The 24,478-nt window shown below is 43.1% G+C and overlaps 2 protein-coding genes across 3 annotated transcripts in view; both read right to left on the bottom strand.

Moving 5' to 3' along the window:
* Positions 1–717, bottom strand: part of LOC136950321 (uncharacterized) — a 156,738-nt gene extending 156,021 nt beyond the window's left edge. Inside the window, exons 1-2 of one of the 2 annotated variants that reach the window (XR_010877483.1) lie at positions 563–717; positions 216–491 (exon numbers count right to left, since the gene is read on the bottom strand). The gene's annotated coding sequence lies outside the window, so the exon portion shown is untranslated. Of the gene's footprint in view, positions 1–215; positions 492–562 lie in introns of those variants that run through there. The other variant, XM_067244593.1, reaches the window with a different exon arrangement.
* Positions 718–3,544: 2,827 nt separating this feature from the next.
* The window catches only part of znf281b (zinc finger protein 281b), a 35,646-nt gene continuing 14,712 nt past the window's right edge, over positions 3,545–24,478 (bottom strand). The window contains exons 6-7 of the mRNA XM_067244590.1: positions 12,114–12,232; positions 3,545–7,422 (exon numbers count right to left, since the gene is read on the bottom strand). Coding sequence (XP_067100691.1) covers positions 5,767–7,422; positions 12,114–12,232 — 1,775 coding nt within the window. The 3' untranslated portion in view covers positions 3,545–5,766. The remainder of the gene's footprint in view (positions 7,423–12,113; positions 12,233–24,478) is intronic.

Raw genomic sequence — 24,478 nt, 5'->3', positions numbered from 1 at the left:
TATTCCCCTGATTCACAATACATATCACAAATGTAAGGAAAGAGACAGCTATATAAGCAGAGTGGTCGTGTAGGCTACTACTCTGTATCAGCGGTCATTTAATACTTCCATACACTTAAGCATTCTACCGCCCTTATACTGTTTGCTGAACATTACAAAGTGTGGTGTAGACTAGTTGAACATCACAGTAAAACACATTTATTGTATGAAAATTACACAGTTCTCAAATACACATGTATGGTTTTAATGAATGAACACGAATATTAGACCACCACGTAGCCTTACAAAAATGAAGACATTGAATAATTAACAGGCGAAGTACCGTCGAAACTACTGGTACATCTCATTCAGTTGAGATGGCTGCTATGATTTTAGCTGACCACTAGATGTCACTGTGCTCTCCAATTTCAATGCGCCAATAGTTCGGCTCTTTGGTTCGGCACAATCCGGAAGAAACCACCAAAGCTTCACAAGGCATCGTTTTCCCATCCCTAGTAAAATATACAATAAAATATAAGTTGCCGTAATTTACAATATAAAACGTTGCTAATTGATAGCTTACCTGGTTAGAACAGTCTGTATATAATCCTGGTCATCTGAAGACAAAAGTCGGGTACATTCTGCAAAAGTCTGAGCAGAATGTTTGTGGTCTCATTTTCTGCTATTTGCCTCCACCAGAATTCGAAATCACACACAGTGTTCGTCTTCTTCTTTAGTTCTTTTAATGGCGGTTAGCAAACAAGGTATAGGTGCATCATCGCCACCTACTGGACTGGAGTGTGATACAGGATAAACCGCACAAGTTGTTCTTCCCCACACAAATGGACTGTCCCAAATACTAAATGATAGCTATGTAAGAGCCCACATGATCACAGTAGGACTACGTACAGCCTAGCGCAGACACTAGGTCAAAATGGGGGGTGGCTGTGTTGGTCCCAACCAATAGCATGGAAGCATAGATGGTCCAAACGTGTACAGACGTTACATTTTTATGGAACGCCAACGTGCCAAAACGTCTGAATTCTCGTTCGTGTACAGGCGATATATTTTAACGTCTGTACACGTTTTAACGTCTGTACACGGCCGTTTTTAACGTCTGACATTGTAATGGACCTGTTTTCGGACCTGTTTTCGGAAGCAGTCGCCCAGTTTGGTGTCCCATCCAGAGTCAGATGTGACTATGGAGGGGAAAACAACGCCATTTGTCTCTTCATGGATGTCTTCCGAGGATCAGCCCGAGGGAGTGCTTTAAGAGGGATGAGCACTCATAATCAACGCATTGAAAGACTGTGGGGCGATGTCTGGAGAGGGGTGACAAAAAAACGCAAGGTCCTACGTAGTGTGGTCAGGTCTGCTGAGTTTATCATCGGCAGGCCACCACTAACCACTTTACATTGATGCGTTTCTCACTAGTCACTTTACACACTGTCACTTTCAGCTACTGGTTGCACTATCAGCAATATTGCACTAACTGTACCCCACTTGTCTTAGGTTAGTATAGGTCATTATCTGTATTAGAGGTCTAATATATTGTATTCTATTTTGTATATTTAGGAGGTTTATAATTTGTTATTATCATTTCTTTTAGCTTATCATAGATGTAATCTAAGTACTTATTATGTTATGCCAGGTTGCTTTGCATTGACTTGTCGCAAAAATGTCAGTGCCCAGTCTGACTTTGTGGTGTTCTGTGTACCTGACAATAAGACTTGAAACAGATGTCTACCGCTCCTTGTTTACATATCTATAGAGAAAATGAAGGAATCATTATTGCCAACAACGAAAGGCATCTTTGGGCTCTTCACTTCGTTTACCTGCCTCGTATAAAACGTGACCTTGGATTGTTTTGCAATCAATGGAATCACTACCTACTGAGGACTGCCAGATACATGTCCCCATATCAGATTTTTGTGCAAGGTTGTCTTGACACAACAGTTGCAACATCAGACTGGTATCCAAGGTATATTTGGAGCAGCCAGTTCCAGGGGGTGGCCCGACCAGGGGGTGGCCCGACCAGGGGGCGGCTGCACTTGCCTTTGACTGGCTACAAAGAGTTGTGGTTCCAGCAGTAATGTCCGCTCTGTTTTCTTTTTGATTATGGCATAAAATGTGCAGTCTTGAAGAAGAAAATGCAAATAGAATGATTGATTACAAATTTTATTTATGAGTCCAATAATGCAGCCACATTCTTAAAATGAAAAATCATTTCTGCTAATGCATTTAAATTTTGGTCACGATTTGCTTCCATAGAGGAACGAAACATTGATCCGAAGACACGGCCGGGAGGTGAACGATTCGTTCATCTGCCGGGTACGAGTCTTTGGATCCTTTTTCACGTGACCTGCATAGGCTCAGTACTGGTAGCTAGATCGAGCAGAAATGATTTGTTCATTTTGACTGGGTGTTCGGATACGTATCTTTGGATAATTTTTCACGCGACCTGCATAAGCTCAGAAGAGGAAACAGAAATTGATTTGTTTACCTCGTTCACTTTGGCGTGACTAGGTTTAGTAAGACGTGAATGATAGTCGTTGAAAGTAATAATTACAGGTTTCGTTATTTTAACTTTTTTGTACTTTACTTACAGTTCAGTGGAGCGTAAGTGTTTGCCGTGATAATTGGTAAATGTTAGTGTGATAATAAATGACCATTTCAAATCATACAAACTGTCATGATACATTATTTTAATGCAGGAATTTCTTTTAAAATAGTATCTGCTGGTTTACATGCACTAACCTACATGAGAATATGATGTATGTGTTTGCCAGGGAATTGGCTATAAAATGTTGAGCAACCCCCCCCCAAATTGAAATGAACGAATGACTCGAAAAAAGATTTGTTCCTTTTAATGAACGATATTCAAAGAACCGAGTCCGTAAAAGGATCCGAACTTCCCATCACTAGCCAGATTCTCTGGGCGGGCAAAGCAGAGAGATGGGAGGTAACCTTCCTCCTTGTGACATCACAAGGAGAGGATTTTCAAACAGAGCGTTTCAGCTTTCATTTTCTCAAAGGCGGAGAAGAATACCAAGGGCTTGGTTTACACCTATTGAAATTTCTAGTCACTGGGGGACCAAAGGCAGGCTAGGGGAACTCATATTAATGTTAAATAACCTCCTAAAGTGAAGTTTTCATGTCATGTGACCTAAAATCTCAATATTTAAGAGAAATGGATAACTGCAGTCATCGGGTCATCTTCCTCTGCAACTATTGCGATCAAGCTTTTGAGCACGAGCCAAACTGTTTAATGTTTCCAACAGGGGAGAAGGCATTCTTCTCCTACAGACGAGTTGTGGTGTATGTGACTGGATATATGAAGCAGACAGAATAGAGTTGAAACTAGAAAGAAGCTAAAAACACATCAGGAACATTTTAGTTACATCATAGAATCCTTGATATTCAAAACCTTTATCCTAAACCAGAGGATTGGAAAACATTATACAGCATGACTAACCTGCTTAAATATATTGTTTTGCATAAATTGTCTTGACTATAAAACACAGGGACCTGGACCTGACAGACAATTACACACAAGTCTGCAAGGTATTTTGTAACAAATGTTTTATTGGCTTCTCTAATTGGTTTCTAAATTCAATAACAGGTACAGCCCTGGACATCTTATCACAAGGGTCAAAAACAAATCACGGTGGGGAGGCATCTGTTACAAAATTTGGTGTTGCAGTAACAATCAGAAAAAAGCCATACAAAATCTTCATATCATGCATATCAGAAGAAACACAATTTAACACACATTAGTGTTTTTTTGTACATTGTTGTAAACAATATCCTTCTACAGATCATATCAAAACACATTATGGCAAGTAACAAAAATAAGGGATATAACATGAGAAACAAAAGTTCTATGAGGCATCTAGAATGCAACACTGCTTGGTGTGAATGCTTTACAGATAATGAATAAGACATACATTTGCATTTCAATTAGTCAATTGCTCTCTATAATTGTAAACACAAGCAGTGTTACATGATTATACAATATGTTTAACCTATACTACAAATATTACCACTACATAAATGAAACGTGTGTCCCTGCTTCTTTACGCTTCAAAGTGATATGAGGTATATTTAGGTAAATACGATCTTGTTTCCCTCCCTCCCTCTATCTCTCTCTCTCTCTCTCCCCCCCTCTCTCTCTCAAAAGCATCGTGTGTGTTTAGGGTGAAGTGGTCAGTCAGTCAGTCAGTCTCTGTGATCTGAGCAGATCCAAGGTATTTTGGCTGTAGAGTCACAGACAGGAGAATTGGAGGGCACACTGGTAATGAACTTAACTATCTACCCTCGCTGCTGGGATAGAATAGCTTTAGCTGGGGAAGACAAAGAAGGCCATAGTTTTTTTCCTGGGAGTTTATCAGGAACTGCATTTCTGCACATAGACTTAACTTCAAGTCTGTATCAAGGAATATATTTTCTGTATCATTCCTGATTCTGTGGGCCCAAAATAATTAAAGGTCCAGTAAATACATAACATATCTGGTGTCTGCTGTAGCAACAAAATAATAAATTACAAGTTGGTTTGTTTACAGAATAAAAAAAGTGGCATTCAACGCCCCCCCCCAAAAAACATACACCCCCCCCCCCCACACACACACACACACAGAAAAAAAACTGTTTGAATTAAAAAATAATAATACAATTCAAAATGTCCAGTATCATATCTATCGATCCCATGTTTAAGACAACTGATACAGTATTGGCCAATATTACCCTATCAAATTCTTGTTCACAGTTTGCTCCTCATAAAAATCACTGTTGGTGCATTCATAATTGAACTATTTTTGCTTGTATTTGTGGAAAAAGTGCTTGTTTTATTCCATTGACAAAAAGAGAACTAGGAGTGGAGTAAATATTGAATGTGGGGGGACGACAAACTAGTAGCCTACAAGGAGGAAGTCCATTTTATTTGCTAATCTGCAGCTATGATGAGATATACCCTCTGTAAGCCACAGGTGTGGGCATACTAAGGGTTCATGTATCGGGACATTGTATATAAACCAAATGATAATCAGGTTTATCCCCATTCTTTTGGTTCAAGCCTGACCTATATGCATCAATAGTTGTGTATAAATATCCAAGTTTCCCAAATATCACAAGTGTGTACATTGTAAAATTTACACAGGAGTACCGTAATCTCTACACAGCTACACGTTGAGAAAAAGCATTGCCAACATTACTGAACAGGGAATATCTCTAACACGTCTTTGTTCTTTGAGGAGTAAAAACAACAACAAAGCTTCTAGTCTCAAAGTACACGAAAAAGTGTGCTAATTGCATCTCATAGTACAAAGTCCCCTTATTACACAATTTTGCCAATTTCCTGAGTAATTATTATTGTAACAGACAATATATACTTTTTGCCATTTGAATTCTGGGCATTTCCCTGCCACAAACTTTATTACAGAAATTATCAACATCATTCATTATTTTACAACAGTTTGATGATTGGTAAAACAAGTTCACAGAAAGAAACTAAAATCTAGAAAGTTTAACACTATCCCTAATTTTAAGTTACATTTAAATCTATTTTTACGGTCATACTCAACTACACTTAAAATGAGACTAAATACAGATTAAAAAAGAGAATATTAAACAAATTGCATTTGAGGTCTTGAAGACCTTACCTGGTAGAGTTTCGTATCATCATGTAATGGCAGTGTTTAAAACAAATTGACAAAAATAACAAAATTTTGGGAGTTATGTGGACATGGAAAACAACAAAATAACACCCCAAATGTTCACCTCGTCAAACTTTTACCTGAAACTTTGGCTTGTTGGGGTTTTTGATCCTGTACTGACTGGCTCACTGACATCAGCTAACAAACTGGTAAACCCTGAGAATTCTGACACGGGAGTCCGTATTCGGTGATCAACCTCCGCCCCAGAGTCTGAACTATAACTCAAAGGGGTATGGCGACCCGACTTGAACTGGGAGCCAAAGGCCTGGGCAAAGTTCTCAATCTGGTAGGTTGCCCGCAGGTCAGTTTCCTTGGGCGTGTCCAGATCTGGGGGAGCTGGCGTGTAGCTGGAACCGTTAGTGCCTCCATTGCTTCCACTGCCCTTGGTCTGCTGCTCCTTGTGGGTTCTAGCAACTGTCAGCTCCTGGCTGGGGAGGGAGTACCCTGGGGAAGGCTGCTTCTCCATCTGCTCTGTCAGCTCCTGAGACGGGGTGAGCTGCTGATGGCTGGTGGGATCCAAGCTGCTGAGGTGGTAACCCGGCTGGGAGGGAGAGCCTACCAGCATCCCATAGTGTGACTTGGAGGAGGATGATGAAGAGGATGTGGGCAGCGGGGAGGAGACAGTAGGTGGGTAGCCACACTCAAGCGGGGACGTAGTGTAGACATGCTTATCTGAGAACAGGGGCCCCGTAGGGCTGGAGCTGCTTGAAAGCAGGGTGGGGAAGGGCCCACTGGGGCCCAGGGTGGGGAAGGGCCCGCTGTGACTGGTGCGCTCCAGGGCCTGAAGCAGGAACTTGGAGTACTCACTCATCACCACTGCCTTGTCACCATCGTTGGGCGAGTCATCTTCCAGCTCAGGGGTGACGGGAGCAGCAGGCTGAAGGTCCACATGGTGCGGGTGGTCAGACAGGTCAAACGTTACGTCGTGATGATGTGCCCCATCAGACTTTTGGGTGTAGTGGTCGAGAAGGCTCTGGAGCACCTCGTCAGGGATGCCTGACTTGTCGTGCTTTATGTCCAGAGGCGAAGTGTCCAGCATGGTTAGAGTAGGCTCAGGCTCAAGGGAACCCTGGATGACACTGCTGCTGGGTGGCATATGGAGAGAGTTGGCTCCGTAGTCATTATTGGCTGCATGGAGGTAGCGACGCTTCTTTACAAATTGCATGGCATCATCGTAGTTGCTGCTGGTGATGGGGCCTTGTTTGGCGCCGCCAGATGCATGGAGGAGCCCCATGCCATCTAGGAGGACTGAGCTGCCAACATGGTCAATTGAGACGGATTTCTGAGACAGCAGCTTCTGCCCATGATGTGAGGCGGAGGGCCCTGCTTCATCCTCCATGGACAAGAGGGTCTTGTCTATGCCCTTGCGGCCCACCTTCTTGAAGACTAATTTGGGGCTGCGACCATGCATGTTGGGCCCAGGGCCGGAACCTGAGGGGTGGTCCATGCCATAGTCTGACAGCCCCAGGCTGCAGTTCATCTCTGCAGAGGAAGAGGCAGCTGCAGCTGAGGCAGCTGCCTTCTTCCTCTTGCGTTCACCTCCTCCTTCTGTGTTTTTGGACTTGCTCCTCTTTCGTCCTGAAGTAGCGGGTGCATTTCCCTGAGTGAGTGAGTAGCTCCCCTGACCCAATTCCCCTTCGCCCAGCTCCATCCTGATTGGACCCAAACCTTTCTTTATGGCTTCTTCACAAGTCCGCTTGTGCTTCAGTAACCGGTCTGTTCTTGAAAAAAACTGCAGAAAATGGGTAGATGAGGAGAGGGATGAAAGGTTAAAGCGATTCAAAACAAAATACAAAAAGCAAAACCTATTGAACAAAAGACGCGGTATAAGACAACAACAAAATTACCATCAGTTCCATGAATACACAGGAACAATGGTAAATCCAAATTATGCATTTCATTTCATTCAGGGAGTCAGGTGGCTGAGCGGTTAGGAAATCAGGCTGGTAATCTGAAGGTTGTGATGAAGAAAGTGTTTGTCCGTCTTCATAAACGGAGTGACTAAGTTCAGTTGAGTTCTGGATTTTAATACGTATTTATCAATCTGCAGATTGGGAGAGAAAACCAGTCTTCTGACCATAAATGACAACACAACACCAAGCTTAGGTCTCAACCAGGTCTCTCTCCGCTCGGAAAGCCGGAGGACCATCTTTTATAGGGCACAAGAATGTAAACATAGATTGTGACAGTCAGGCAGGAATGACGTTACAACAGTCTCAGAGAAAAAGATTCACTGCTCCCAACACATAACAACTCTCACACTAGAGAGCTCATAGTTGGAGCTCTCCTTGTAGTCATGACAAGGACCGTTTAGCCAGTACTTTCTCCTGACCCCGAACATCTATTAACCTGACACATAGACACAATGTACTGTTATTAATAGCAAGCTTACATGATAAGTGTACTAACTAGTATCCAATGACTAGTTCTAATGATTAGTGATTAATGTAAGCACACAGGAAATCCCAATTTCTTCCACAGTTGCCAGTTTGATTCCCAGCCGTGCAAAATGACATTGTGTCCTTGGGTAAGGCACTTCACCCTATTTGCCTCGGGGGAATGTCCCTGTACTTACTGTAAGTCGCTCTGGATAAGAGCGTCTGCTAAATGACTAAATGTAAATGTAGTTTAATTGCATATATCAATATTTGTTGTGAGAAGCATTTTGCAGTCAAGCGCTTGTATTTCATATAAAAAAAACAAAAATGAAAAACCTATGGATATTGACTACATCAGCGGCATAAATGCACCACCCAGTTAAAATAAAATAAACTGGCGTTCCGTTGCGAGGGCCAGCCCGACGTGCACGAATACACCTGTACAAATGCAAATTTAGCACTCAAAATGCTGACAAAAGTTTGATTAACGATTTCCAACGCAGCCTCCATTGGTAGGCTATTCTTAACCTGGAATGATAATATATATAGTGTAGTAAAGAATATATTGTGCTTATTAAAGTTATGCATTGTGCTTATTAAAGTTATGAACTTAGAAGTGTGCTCAGGCTTAACATTGGGTCTCACACTGGGTGTGGGAAGCAGGCTGTTCTTTGTGTCTCCATCTCTTCATTTTCAGAAACAACCTTGAAACCGGGTGGAGATGGCACCAGAGCAGGTGGAACATGCGTAGGCAAGAACAACTCCCCGATGCACGAGAGAACAAGCTCAACCCTTTTTTGATACTTGTGTTTTCAATTGCATTGTATATGATATGCTGGGGCAGTGAAAGATAGCCAGTTGGACTTCGTGAACCAGCCCAAAACTCTGTTGCGGGTAGGGAAACTTAGACAACCCCAGAGCTCTGTCCTTGTTGATTTCCAACTGCTGCATTAAAGCTGATATTATCGGACCTCTGCGACTCCAGACCACTCTTTCTAGAACACAGATTTGTGTCATTGAATACCATCATTACATATTGGAATAGACACATAGATTTTGAATCCTTCAGTAGGCACGAAGAAAATAAAAGGAAATTGCAAAACACCTGGGAATAAATACATTGATTAGAAAATATATATAAAGTTACATGTGCTCGCTATAACTTCTTTTAGAGCCGTCATCGCAATTAATCACTCGTGCAGTGCATGTCCGTGAATATGTTTAATAGTAGGTACAGCCGAAGCCTCGTTCTGTTTTGATCAATAGTAATCGCGTTGATAGAAAGATCGAGTGTCTTCTTGTCTGATAAAGACTGGGATGTGCGCGAACAATAGCTTGCTTCTAAGCAAGCACCCAATTATCAACCTGCGGAATCCTGACTTCATCAGTTGGCGGCTAGATAGTTAAACAGTTTGCATATGTAAAGAGGTAAACCTTGATAATCTTTGAACCATACATGATAGCACCATGGGGCTTGGACTATTGTCAATCTATTTTAATCTAAAGTGGAAGCAAAATGATTTCCTCCAGCATAGCCTTTATTATTTATGAATTGGTAAAAAAAAAAAAAAAAGACAAATGTCTGCTAATAAGGTGACACGGTAACAGTTCGATTCCCGACCCGGGAATCGAACCTGCAACCTTCTGATTAATAGCCCGATTCCCTAACCACTCAGCCATCTGACAGCTACAAAATGTTTAGGATCAGTAATACTCATAAATTGTTAGTTTACCTAAGCTTCCAGTTGAGCTGTGGGCGCGTCATGTGTGATGTGATTTGCATCATGGTGCCACTGGTTTTTCCCTATGCTACTTTACATACATTTACATTTAGCAGACGCTCTTATCAAGAGCGACTTACAGTAAAGTACAGGGACATGAAGTGCCTTGCCCAAGGACACAACTGCACAGCTAGGAATCGAACCGGTAACCTTCATATTACTAGCCCGACTTCCTAACCTCTCAGCCACCTGACTCCCTATATATATATATAGCGAGGGGGTTGTAATTACTAGCTGTAATGTTTCATATGAAGGCCGTGTTTGTCTTTATAAAGTACAAACCCATCCCCCCTTCCTAATCAAGTGGTGAATCGGCAGATTTGGTCTTGAGTCAAGTACTGTAAGAACAGTTTCTTCCCATCTGCTGCTGACCTCTTCAACAAGACCAAAGACTCACAATGACATAACACTATCTATTATTTATAAGTCCATCCACCACCTACTTTGCACATTTTGCAGTATGCTGCCTATTTTGCGGCCCTATTTTATTTTATATCTTTTGTAAGAATTTATATGTATATCTATTTTATATCTTAGAGTACCCGTTTAGCTCTGTAGTTATTGTTCCGTATATGTTTATTGCATGCTCCTTCCTGCAACAGTAAATTGTGTGTTTGTGAAAACTTGCATGGCAATAAAAACAGATTCTGAAGTATCCTTAAATATGTTTTCACAAGTAGTTGTGTCAACTTTCAAGCATGCGTTCTGCATGTTTGCCGTACATTTTGTTTGTTTTAGCCTACATCCACAGACTAAATAGAATTAATAGGCTACCGTATTTTTCGGAAATAAAGCCGCGGTTTATACCCCGATTTTCAATTGTTCTTGTGGTGGTGCGGCTTATAGCACATTTTTATAACAAAACAACAGTGGAAACACTTTTTCGTGAATGCCATTTAACCAGTTAAGGAGTAGTGTCGCACATGTGATTGTTCGAATGCGGGTCTCACAGCGTAATGTCGCATAAGCGATTTCGAACAATCCAACTGAATATTTTCCGATGGACAAAAACTATACCACAAACGCTTTAGTATGGCTTCGAAATGTACTAATGAGAAGGCTAACAAGTAACACTAGCATGGTAGTAGCATTGCTACGAGTATTATGCTAGCCAACTAAGCCCAGAAGCTAACTAAAGCTAGCTAGCTACCGTTTTGGAAAAATAACGGGCTTTGGGGACCCTGTCGGAAATATTTAGAGCTCACACGTCGAAAGGTAAATATTAGTTCATTACCGGGTAATAGAAAACATACATTACGCACTTTCGTTTTTGAAGTGTGTTACACAACGGCATGCTGTAAGATTGCCTATACTCATGCATTGCTTGGTATCATTGTTCCCGTATCAAGTGCGGCATATATTCCAGTGCGGTTTATACTCAGATTTGCAAACACAAAGCTCCCATTCTGGTGGAGTGCGGCTTATAGAAAATGCGTCTTATTTCCGAAATATACGGTAATCTCAGGCATTGCAGTGTGCACAGGATGAATTTTTCTTAGTTTGACCTGTTAAATCGTTGAATGCGATTCAACAGCAATTTGCACCAACAACTTAACACAACTTGAACCATAATCGGGCTAGGTACATTGCAATGTAGACAGTACAATAATACTGGGTGTTAAAACACATATCTAGGATAAGTCAAGGAAGCAGGTTCCTGGAATTTGATCGAGTGCGAATACTGTTTTCTTTTTCTTTTCTTCACTGCGATTAAATAACCGGGGCTCGACACTTCACACCTCTCTTAAGGTGTGAAAAGGTCTAAAATATTTGAAGCCAATTATCTGGGCTAGAGCTTTCCAGGTTTACCAACATTCAGATATAAGTATCTTCTTTACTATTTTCATATTTCAATGTATGATCATTTGAAAGCTTACAATCTGCACTTTCATAATCCGTAAAAAAACTGAGAAATGACCTTGGCCCAACAACCGCCCCTGTTAACTACAGCGTGTCACATTTGGGTGTGGCATCGCAACCATTTTAGTACGTAGCCGTGTAATGGCAGTGAACAAACAAGTGAACATAACATTCAAGTACTTAGCCAACGTTTTGGCATAATAATTATTAAATGGGCTACAACATCAAATCTTTATGGCAAAGGATCCTTCAAGCAAGTACAAATTATGCAAATGAAAACTGACACAGGACTGGGACGATTTAGCCCTGAGTACATTAATAACAATTAAAATAATTACTTTACAACCAAGTAAGAAAAAAAGGAATAAACATTGGAATGACAGTCTGTTACATTTACAACTCACCTGTTGGCAAGTGTCACATCGATATGGCTTCTCCCCGCTGTGGGTCCTCTTGTGTCTTTCCATGTGGTACTTCTGAATGAAGCACATGTTGCACTGGTCACAGCTGAACGGTTTCTCTCCTACAGGAAGTTAAATAATTTACAATGTAAAGCTTTAATTATTTACACAATTTGAATACTTTTCCTATATATTTAAGTTTAGAAAGCACAGATCTGAATACATTGGTTTGGTGGTGCGTGGGGGCTGTCAAGTGATTTTCCTTTAAGAGTTATGCTGTGTTTTTCAAGGCCGATTTTCAATTGCCAATATTTTATATTTATATTTAGTCATTTAGCAGACGCTCTTATCCAGAGCGACTTACAGTAAGTACAGGGACATTCCCCCGAGGCAAGTAGGGTGAAGTGCCTTGCCCAACGACACAACGTCAGTTGGCATGACCGGGAATCGAACTGGCAACCTTTTTGGATTACTAGCCCGATTCCCTAACCGCTCAACCATCTGACCCCCATTTTGGGTTTGTTTCAAGTTTTTAATGTCAGGTGCACAGAACAACACAGGGTCAGACTGGGCACTGAAATTCTTGGGACAAGACAACGCATTCAACAACGTATTTTACATTGTCGAATGTTTTGCTTTTAAACTCAGATTAAAACCAGACAGGTTATAATAACTTGAACTGGAACTTAATTTGGGTCTTGGAGGGTTGCTGCTACTGCCTTTGAGAATAACAGCACACTGCTTGTCATCTTAATTTATTACTAGTAAGCAGATCTTATCTTAACTTCACTACATTTTAACCTCAAGAATCTTGTCAAATTAGCCTAAAACACCTAAACAAGGCATACCCAAAGTAAATTGAAAGCTGTTCTTGAACAATTTATGTACGAGTACGGTTGAAAGGTGACACTTGGAAGTTCTGTCCCGTTGTCAGAATCCCTGTAAGTGCTACTGGAATATTTGACTGGTGCGGCAACAAACGATTAGTCTACTAATCATCTATTTTTTCACTGATTAATCAGTAGACTGAATGATTATTCAGCTTTTGCAATTTGTTAAAACATTGAGTTATACTTATTCTAACTAATAAATGAAACCAGGAAATCACCTTTGAAAAAGATATTTTTATTGCACTTTGAGCCAACTGAACATGCCAATCTCTTTTTGTCCAATTACTCACTGTTTTTCATGGAACATAATCCTGTTGTCTTACAAATGAAGTTCTTAACGCTGCTGCTTAATTTAAGAGATTTGTTTACATTCCTAACTTTATGTCTGTAATGCATTTTTATCAACTGGTGTCGCTAACTGGCCATCTTGCTTAGTTCCAGCTGCAGCACACTCACTTCTCACCGATTCCATCCCCTCGTGCCGGGATGTTTCCTTTTTAAATGTTCCAGCATGCACGTTGTGCTCCCATGGAAAGCAAGTCTCACCTTGCACGCATTACAGATGACAGTATTTTTTGAGACGCGACCTGTTCTGCTCCGTTTGCACGCTGACATTTTAGCGCTGTTTTCTTCTATTAGATAGCATACGGGAAGGCTGCATTAGTCTAGCGCTACAGCTCCACATTGGTCAAATCACGTTATTGCAGGCACTTAAGATAGGTCCTATGAGATCAGATGATTTGTCGACAACAGAAATATTTGTCGACAACAGAAATATTTGTCGACAACTTTTTATTGTCGATGTTGTCGATAATGTCAACTAATCGCTGCAGCCCTAGTTTTGACTAATAGAAGCTTGAAAACAATGAAATAGGAAGTTATTATTTCATCTCTAATGAAAGGTGGTACTTAGTGGAATGGAACTATCATATACTAGAGAGGGTACAATTTCTGGGGAAATTGTAGGGTGTGCTTGCTTGCGTCGGTTGCACAGGGGTCCGTTTTTGAATGACATTTTTACAACTGATTTCTGTATATTTTATATGAAAATGCATACTTATTATTTGTAAAGATTAAATAGATTTAAAAGCATTTTTTCTTTGCTGCTCATTTACAACTGAAAATACGAGTGAAGTGTAGAATGAAATAGATGTCTTCTCATTTCCCCTGCAAGAGGCAGCCTCATCGTTGAATCAAAACGAATAAATTTCGTCAGACTGGTGTAAAAATGTACCTAATCTCTATGACTTAAACGTCCTTTTAAGTTTTTCCCTTCTCGTGATATTTTCAGGCATGTAGCCTACTCATTGCATTCATTCATTAATAAAGAACCCCCTTTGAAGATTATTCTACGTTACCCGGCAGTAGAAGATGGAATCGCGATTCAAACAGTACCATCTGCTAACTGAAAATATGCCCCCCAAAACGTAAATAAGCTTGACATTTATTTAGTGGAAAATCGCTCATTCATAAAAAGCTCGCGGGTAGCGATCATTGTCAGTAACAACGCAAAATGCGATATAGCCCTGTGTGGAGAAGCTGCCCCGGTAAATTGTACTACTACAGTACAGTATTAGACTACTGCTGTGTTCGTCTTGGTAGCGATTGCGTTGGTTGAATTGGATTTAACGTTCCGTTGTACGGTTTAGGCTGAAATTAATTATTTTCATGAACAGATTGACAACATTTAGGCTGTGGCAATGAAGTTCAGGTTAGTAGACTTTTGATTTAAGTAAGGGGAGTGCCGAACATGTTCTGTCGCCGTTTGACTTCCTAAACAGCTGTGTACTGTAGATGTTTTTGTAGTGTGTCTCGCGTAAGCTACAGCGTTGCAGTGAGCTACACTGGTTTGAAACCACAGGTAATGGTAATTTCACCAACAAATCGTTTACTAATGTCAGAATAAATCCTACAACGAAAATGTATATGTGAGGAATGTTTATTTTAACGATTGAAAACAGATAACGCTACATCATACACCACTGTAGTATGTGTTGCCCGGGCAACACAGGCTAATGTCATGATGCTAATACTTCAGTGAAATAGTAGACTACCGTTTCCGAAAGTAGATGTACTTCCTTAATAATATCAGCTTATACTGTACATTACACATCACAATTGTGTGTCATATCACAAAGTAAAATGAGTAAATAGTTATCACCCTAGCCTCTTTGCTTGTGGCGTTTCTGCAGCTGCCTTGCAGTAAAGCTATAGTTAGCCTAGCTATCCCCCAAGTTAACAGATGCGAAACGAATGTTCTGCCAAAGGTAGTCACGCGTGTTTTCGTGACGTTAGTGACGTAGTGACGTTAGTAACGTCAGTGACTGTGGCTAGCAAATTAGCCACCGTTAGCTTCACTTTTCGCCACAAAAACTTAACTGAAGCCTAAACCATGCAACGGAACGTAAATTCCAATAGAAGCAACTCAATCGCTACCAAGACGAAACTTTTGACACCTACGTTGTCTATGTAGGCCAAATATTGACTGAGTTTTAGGGGGGCAAAAAAAATAAAAAATAAAAAATAATAATATATATGTGAGAGAACAAAGGTTGTGCTCTCGCCGAAGGCTTGAGCACACCCAATAATAGCTAAATCCCTCATTAGTATTACTGAAACACAAAAACTGAAGCATGAACACATTGAAGTGCTTTATCTGATTCCCAGGATTGGCACACAAATAACACTGATTCTGTCAACCATATTGCGCAATAGACTTATTTTGAAGGCTCCACAGATACATAGCATATGGGGTATTAGCATTTACAGCTAGCCCTCAGCTACAAGGCTAACAAGCTAATTTCAGAGTCCGTCAAAGCCAGTTTGAGAAATTTGTTTTGAATGAGTGTGCGTGTGTGGGGGGGAGAGGGCAGGACGCACAGACCTAGTTGGCTTTAGAGGGCTGTCAACGGGGCATAGAAGCTCCTATTGGGTCAAACAAGGTGTCAATCGAAAAGGCAGAGTGTAGCGGACATTTTAAGACCATCCACTTGTAAGTACTCGAACCACATCTCCTCCTAGGAGCGATACAATTGGCGAAGGAAGGATGAAGAAACAAGATTGTGGCTATGTGTGGATATAATTCATTGTTTGGACAACTACTCAACATGGTTAGATACTTTACATCTTTGGGAATGTCAGCAGATGAGGTTTTGATGGGTTGTTCGCATACCTGGACCATTCCGAAGTAATGGTAGGTAAGTACAACTTTATCCTCTGGCTTTGTTGATATACAGTTAGGTCCATAAGTATTTGGACATTGACACAATTTTCATCATTTTGGCTCTGTATACCACCACAATGGATTTGAAATGAAACAATCAAGATGTGCTTTAAGTGCAGACTTTCAGCTTTAATTTCAGGGTATTTACATCCAAATCAGGTGAACGGTGTAGGAATTACAATACATTTTATATGTGGCCCCCGCCCCCTTTTTAAGGGACCAAAAGTAATTGGACAATTGGCTGCTCAGCTGTTCCATGGCCAGGTGTATGTTATTCCCTCATAAAGGGAGTTTGTTATTTCATTGACAAGGAGCAGATAAAAGGTCTAGAGTTCATTTCAAGTATGGTATTTGTGTTTGGAATCTGTTGCTGTCAACTCTCAATATGAAGTCCAAAGAGCTGTCACCATCAGTGAAGCAAGCCATCGTTAGGTTTGTTTTGATTTTTCAGCCTATCAGAGATATTAGGTGTGGCCAAATCAACTGTTTGGTACATTCTTAAAAAGAAAGAACGCACTGGTGAGCTCAGCAACACCAAAAGACCCGGAAGACCACGGAAAACAACTGTGGTGGATGACAGAAGAATTCTTTCCCTGGTGAAGAAAAACCCCTTCACAACAGTTGGCCAGATCAAGAACACTCTCCATGAGGTAGGCGTATCTGTGTCAAAGTCCACAATTAAGAGAAGACTTCACCAGAGTAAATACAGAGGGTTCACCACAAGATGTAAACCATTGGTGAGTCTCAAAAACAGGAAGACCAGATTAGAGTTTGCCAAAAAACATCTAAAAGAGCCTGTACAGTTCTGGAACAACATCCTATGGACAGATGAGACCAAGATCAACTTGTACCAGAATGATGGGAAGAGAAGAGTATGGAGAAGGGAAGGAACTGCTCATGATCCAAAGCATACCACCTCATCAGTGAAGCATGGTGGAGGTAGTGTTATGGCGTGGGCATGTATGGCTGCCAATGGAACTGGTTCCCTTGTATTTATCGATGATGTGACTGCTGACAAAAGCAGTAGGATGAATTCTGAAGTGTTTCGGGCCATATTATCTGCTCAGATTCAGCCAAATGCTTCAGAACTCATAGGACGGCACTTCACAGTGCAGATGGACAATGACCCGAAGCATACTGCGAAAGCAACCAAAGAGTTTTTTAAGGCAAAGCAGTGGAATGTTCTGCAATGGCCAAGTCAATCACCTGACCTAAATCCAATTGAGCATGCATTTCACTTGCTAAAGACAAAACTGAAGGGAAAATGCCCCAAGAACAAGCAGGAACTGAAGACAGTTGCAGTAGAGGCCTGGCAGAGCATCACCAGGGACGAAACCCAGCATCTGGTGATGTCTATGGGTTTCAGACTTCAGGCTGTCATTGACTGCAAAGGATTTGCAACCAAGTATTAAAAGTGACAATTAGATTTATGATTATGTTAGTTTGTCAAATTATTTTTGGTCCCTTAAAAAGGGGGGGGCCACATATAAAATATGTTGTAATTCCTACACCGTTCACCTGATTTGGAGTCAGGTGGCTGAGCGGTGAGGGAATCGGGCTAGTAATGCGAAGGTTGCCAGTTTGATTCCCGGTCAGGCCAACTGACCTTGTGTCCTTGGGCAAGGCACTTCACCCAACTTGCCTCGGGGGAATGTCCCTGTACTTACTGTAAGTCGCTCTGGATAAGAGCGTCTGCTAAATGACTAAAATGACTAAATGTAAATACCCTGAAATTAAAGCTGAAAGTCTGCACTTAAAGCACATCTTGATTGTTTCATTTCAAATCCATTGTGGTGGTATACAGAGCCAAAATGATGAAAATTGTGTCAATGTCCAAATACTTATGGACCTAACTGTATTGGTCAGAAATCAGGTTAAATAACCGTTTTTAGATTTTTTTGGTGCCGCGTTTATTCGAGGGCGGCCTTTATTACACAACATTCATTTTTGGTGGTCTTGTTGGTTAGTTGTAACGGTTTCAAATTCTTGTACCCGCTGTGAAATATTTTACCTGTTGATTTTTTTTTTTTTCTACAGGTACACTCGTGGGGAGTTTCATGTTGTTCAATTGTTTAACTGCATGCTCTTATGGTTCTTCCTTTTGGCACTTATTTGGTTTTTCCACAATGTATGCTTCCCGTTTTGGCTGCTCGCAATGTTTGGGGCTATCTCGTTGTTATGATCAGTGACCTATGCTCTTTTGTAAAGCTCTCTCTTGGAAGTCGCTTTGGATAAAACCGTCTGCTAAATGCATAAATGTAAATGTAAACAACCAAAAAGTCATTTATCAAGCTTTAATTGCTTGAAGAATTCAATTTCTTTGCTGGTGGTGTCAATTAGTGAGGAGTCAGGTGGCTGAGCGGTGAGGGAGTCGGACTAGTAATCCAAAGGTTGCCAGTTCGATTCCCGGTCATGCCAACTGACGTTGTGTCCTTGGGCAAGGCACTTCACCCTACTTGCCTCGGGGGAATGTCCCTGTACTTACTGTAAGTCGCTCTGGATAAGAGCGTCTGCTAAATGACTAAAATGTAAATGTAAATGTCAATTAGGGCTTTCCAGCCTTTCAGTCCAACCAAGGACCAGTTGCATACAAATAGACATAGTCTTAGACTTAAATGTAACTAAGTCCAACTTGCCAGACACTTCCAATTTACCTGTTGCATAAAGCTTCACTATGAGTGACATAAGACTGACTTAGATAGCCTGTTGTGCTTTGTTTTATGGGCAAAATAAGACACATGGGCAACAACAAAAAAGGAGGACAAAGAAGCGACACTTAATGGCGAAAGATAGATGCATTTAAACCTGCTGAAAACCTATATCTGTTGGAGGAATACAATATTGAAAAAGTTGTCTTATTAATAAATAGTGCAAATAGTCCCCTCCCTGAGTCACCACCTTACCGCGGTGGGGGGGTTTGCGTGTCCTAGTGATCCTGGAAGCTATGTTGTCGGGGGCTTTATGCCCCTGGTAGGGTCACCCAAGGCAAACAGGTTCCAGGCGAAGGACCAGACAAAGCGTGGCTCAAAACCTACCATGAAGAAAACAAACAATGGTTCTCAGTTGCCCCTGCCCGGAAACGGGTCACCGGGGCCCCCCCCCCTGGAGCCAGGCCCTGGGGTGGGGCTCGATGGCGAGCGCTTGGTGGCCGGGCCTTTTCCCATGGGGCCCGGTCGGGCACACCCCGAAGAGACAACGTGGGACCCCCTTCCAGTGGGCTCACCATCCGCAGGAGGGGTCATGGGGGTCGGGTGCAGTGAGAGACGAGCAGCGGCCGAAGGCGGGGGCCTTGGCGGTCCGATCCTCGGCTGCAGAAGCTAGCTCTAGGGACGTGGAACGTCACCTCGCTGGCAGGAAAGGAGCCGGAGCTGGTGCGCGAGGTAGAGAAGTTCCGGCTAGATATAGTCGGCCTCGCCTCAACGCACAGCATCGGCTCCGGAACCAGTCTCCTTGAGAGGGGCTGGACTCTTCCACTCTGGAGTTGCCCTTGGTGAGAGGCGTTGAGTTGGGGTGGGAATACTTGTATCCCCTCGGTTCGGCGCCTGTACGTTGGGGTTCACCCCGGTGGACGAGAGGGTAGCCTCCCTCCGCCTTCGGGTGGTGGGACGGGTCCTCACTGTTTGTGCTTACGCACCAAACGGCAGCGCAGAGTACCCACCCTTTTTGGAGTCTCTGGGAGGGGTGCTGGAAAGTGCTCCTCCCGGAGATGCCCTCGTCCTCCTGGGGGACTTCAATGCTCATGTGGGCAATGACAGGGGCGTGATTGGGAGGAACGGCCCCCCCCCGATTTGAACCCGAGCGGTGTTTTGTTGTTGGACTTCTGTGCTAGAAACGGCTTGTCCATAACTAACAACATGTTCAAGCATAAGGGTGTCCATATGTGCACTTGGCACCAGGACACCCGAGGTCTCAGTTCGATGATAGACTTTGTAGTCATGTCGTCGGACCTGAGTCCGAATGTCTTAGACACTCGGGGGAGGAGAGGGGCGGAGCTGTTAACTGATCACCACCTGGTGGTGAGTTGGCTACGATGGTGGGGGAAGACAGGTCAGGCCTGGCAGGCCCAAACGTAACGTGAGGGTCTGCTGGGAACGGCTGGCAGAATCCCCTGTCAGAAGGAGCTTCAACTCCCACCTCCGGGAGAGCTTCGATCATGTCTCGGGGGAGGCCGGGGACATTGAGTCCGAATGGGCCATGTTCCGGGCCTCCATTGTTGAGGCGGCTGACCGGAGCTGCGGATGCGTGGAGGTTGGTGCATGTCACGGCGGTAACCCTCGGACCAGGTGGTGGACGCCGGAGGTGAGGGAAGCCATCAAGCTGAAGAAGGAGGCCTATCTGACTACGTTGGCTGGTAGGACTCCAGAGGCAACTGATGTGTACCGGCAGGCCAAGCGGAATGTGGCTTTGGCGGTCGCGGAGGCAAAAACCCGGGTGTGGGAGGAGTTCGGCGAGGCCATGGAGAATGACTTCCGAACGGCTTCGAAAAGGTTCTGGACCAGCATCCGGCGACTCAGGAGGGGAAAACAGTGCACTGTCAATGTTGTATATGGTGGGGATGGTGCGCTGCTGACCTCGATGGGGGACGTCCTGGATCGGTGGAAGGAATACTTTGAAGACCTCCTTAATCCCACCAACACGCGTTCCGACGTGGAGGCAGAGTCTGGGGACATTGGGGGGGGGCCCTTCTATCTCTGGGGCTGAGGTCGCCGATGTGGTTGAAAAGCTCCGCGGTGGCAGGGCCCCTGGGGTGGATGAGGTCTGCCCGGAGTTCCTTAAGGCTCTGGATGTTGTAGGGCTGTCTTGGTTGACACGACTCTGCAACATCGCGTGGACATCGGGGACAGTGCCTCTGGACTGGCAGACCGGGGTGGTGGTTCCCCTCTTTAAAAAGGGGGACCGGAGGGTGTGCTCCAACTTTAGGGGGATCACACTCCTCAGCCTCCCTGGGAAAGTCTATTCAGGGGTTCTGGAGAGGAGGGTCTGTCGGATTGTCGATCCTCGGATTCAGGAGGAGCAATGTGGTTTTCGTCCTGGCCGTGGAACTGTGGACCAGCTCTATACCCTCGGCAGGGTTCTGGAGGGTGCATGGGAGTTCACCCAACCAGTCTACACATGTTTTGTGGATTTGGAAAAGGCGTTCGACCGTGTCCCTCGGGGGCTCATGTGGGGGGTGCTCCGGGAGTACGGGTACCGGACTCCCTGATCGGGGCTGTTCGGTCCCTGTACGACCGGTGCCAGAGTTTGGTCCGCATTGCCGGTAGTAAGTCAAACTTATTTCCGGGGGCGGGTTGGACTCCGCCACGGCTGCCCTTTGTCACGATTCTGTTCATAACTTATATGGACAGAATTTCTAGGCGCAGCCAGGGCATTGAGGGGGTCCGGTTTGGTGACCTCAGGATCGGGTCGCTGCTTTTTGCAGATGATGTGGTCCTTTTGGCTTTATTGGGCCGTGACCTTCAGCTCTCACTGGAGCGGTTCGCAACCGAATGCGAAGCGGCTGGGATGGGAATCAGAGCCTCCAAATCTGAGGCCATGGTTATCAACCGGAAAAGGGTGGAGTGCAATCTCCGGGTCGGGGAGGAGATCTTGTCCCAAGCGGAGGAGTTCAAGTATCTCGGGGTCTTGTTCACGAGTTAGGGAAGGATGGAGCGTGAGATCGACAAGCGGATCGGTGCGGCGTCCGCAGTGATGCGGGCTCTGCATCGGTCCGTCGTGGTGAAGAAGGAGCTGAGTCGAAAGGCAAAGCTCTCTATTTACCAGTCGTTCCTACCCTCACCTATGGTCACGAACTGTGGGTAGTGACCAAAAGAACGAGATCAGGAATACAAGTGGCCGTGAGTTCTCTCACAGCAGGGTATCCGGGCTCTCCCTTAGAGATAGGGTGAGAAGCTCGGTCATCCGGGAGGGGCTCAGAGTAGAACCGCTGCTCCGCCGCGTCGAGAGGGGCCAGTTGAGGTGGCTCGGGCATCTGATAAGGATGCCTCCTGGACGCCTCCCTGGTGAGGTGTTCTGGGCACGTCCCACTGGGAAGAGGCCCCGGATAAGCGGAAGATGATGGATGGATGGATGGATAAATAGTGCATGCGTTTTTAAGCTTCTTAATTTAAACCCAATGCTAGTTCCATTTATCAACAACTCCAACACAGATGGCTAATAAAGTGAGTTGTCATCTGACTCATTTAGCGAGTCTAACCTGACAATTTAAGATTGTTTAAGGTCTTTGCACACTGGACGCGACACAAATAAACGGCACGAAATTGCGAATAATTCGGATGAATATTTCTGAAAACTTACGACGTGCCTTATTATGCACATCAAGCGCGACGAGATTTTGCTAATAAATTATTACAGCTCTAAAATGATTTGTGCCACAGGAAAAAACAACTATGGACTCAACATCAAGCGATGATGAGCTGGTGCTTCTTTTAATAAATATAATCTGAGACAGAAAACAAACAGAATCTGAAGGAATTTTCCAAAGCAATCTTTTGTAATGAAGAAAATATTGTTATAGTTAGCTAGCTGTAACATTAGCTAGCTGTAAAATTAACTAGCATAGTTGGAAGTTTAAACAAATCAATTTACATTTGAAGCTTGATATACACACACCATCGTCACACTGAAGCTCCTGTGCTAATTCCTCTCATACATTGTCTTTAAACTCGTTGTCCTTGTAGTTCTTTTCTTTTGTATCATATATAACTGGGTGCTGAGAAACAGTGTGATAGTTTGACTGTGACGTGATCAACAATATGCGTTTCGATTGGTCAGATGTGTCCATGTCGACGCAAAACCTCAAAAAAATTGACCTTGGTTTGAAAAAATAAATGCTGCAAAATCGCTCAAAGAAAATAACGTCTAGTGTAAAAGCTTGCATTGACTAGATACAGGTTAGAAAATTATTATTAATTAGCGAATTAGGGGCACGAAACTAAACGCGTCCAGTGTGCAAAGACCTTTAAGACTAGGGCTGGGTGGTATGGCCTAAAATGTTTATCACGGTATAATTCGTAAGCACTGACGGTAACGGTATATATCACGATATTTTAGTTATTCTTAAAATGTCATGACAATGCAATCCGCACAGCAGCGGCTAATCTACCGCACTCGGACGGATTTGGATTGGACAACTCCGGTGTGTCGCATGAGACTTTTCCAACTTTTGCAGTGCTTTGCCACACAAGAGCGACTTTAGCGTTCAACAGTAGCCTACGTTTAAGGGATAGCAAGAAAACTCTTGAATATTTGTAGTGAGTTAGCTATAAACAATTATTACATGGCTGAATACTCGATTATATTGGCCTACAATAAACATATCACAATTCTAACCAACCTGGCATTGGATTTGTTAAACGCATTCTGGTAGATTGTTAATATTCGCGCACATGCATGGCTTTCAGGTGGTGAAAAAGATTTCTAGTGTTTCCACATTTGGCTAGCACAATTCGACAACAACTTACAGAGTAGGCTACTGTTTGTTGGTCGATGTCGGATAACTTGAAACCAAACCATTTCCAAACGACAGAAGAGGCCCCCTTTTCAACCCCACTGGCGTTAATATTTTCAGACATCATTAACGCTTGCTTACACTTGCCAACAAAAGCAGTTTACTGCAATGAATGTTTGCTTCCTCTGGAGTTGCGCTAGCTTATTTGTTGACTTTCATTTGCTGGCACAATGCATGCAGCATTTTGTTTGTATTTGTTTGTAAAAGATACAAATTTGGACTAGCCCAGTAGGCTGTACTATCACTTGACATATGTTATACCAAACAGAAACACTTGATACATTTATTAATATATTGTGATATCCATGATATTGCTAAATCCATATCATGGCACAACGTCATACCGGTATTTGCGTTCGTACCCACCCCTAGTTTAGACTAGTCTAAGGCCGAATCCCAATTCTCTGTCTTACCCCTACCCCTTAGTTTACCCCTAGCCCTTGTCCCTCGAAACTGAGTGTTAAGGGTTAGATACCCCTATGAAATGAGACGCCACTTGGTTACGGTTACGTCATCTAGCACGTATCGATGTCTCCAAAGCAAGTAGTGTTATGCACTGATATACGAAATTCACAGCTAATGGAGTTTAATTAAAACTGTAGACATGCATGGAATCCATTCAAGGCTAGTCAGAGAAATGTGGGACTGTTGTGCAAATCGCAAGTAAGTAAGTAAGTAAGTAAGTCTTTATTTATATAGCACATTTCATACAAGAATTGTAGCTCAAGGTGCTTTACATAAAATCAAT

This window comes from Osmerus mordax, chromosome 10 (assembly GCF_038355195.1).
Source record: "Osmerus mordax isolate fOsmMor3 chromosome 10, fOsmMor3.pri, whole genome shotgun sequence".
Lineage (NCBI taxonomy): Eukaryota > Metazoa > Chordata > Actinopteri > Osmeriformes > Osmeridae > Osmerus > Osmerus mordax.
Note: the sequence above shows the minus strand (reverse complement) of the source record. Positions and strands in the feature narration are given on the sequence as shown.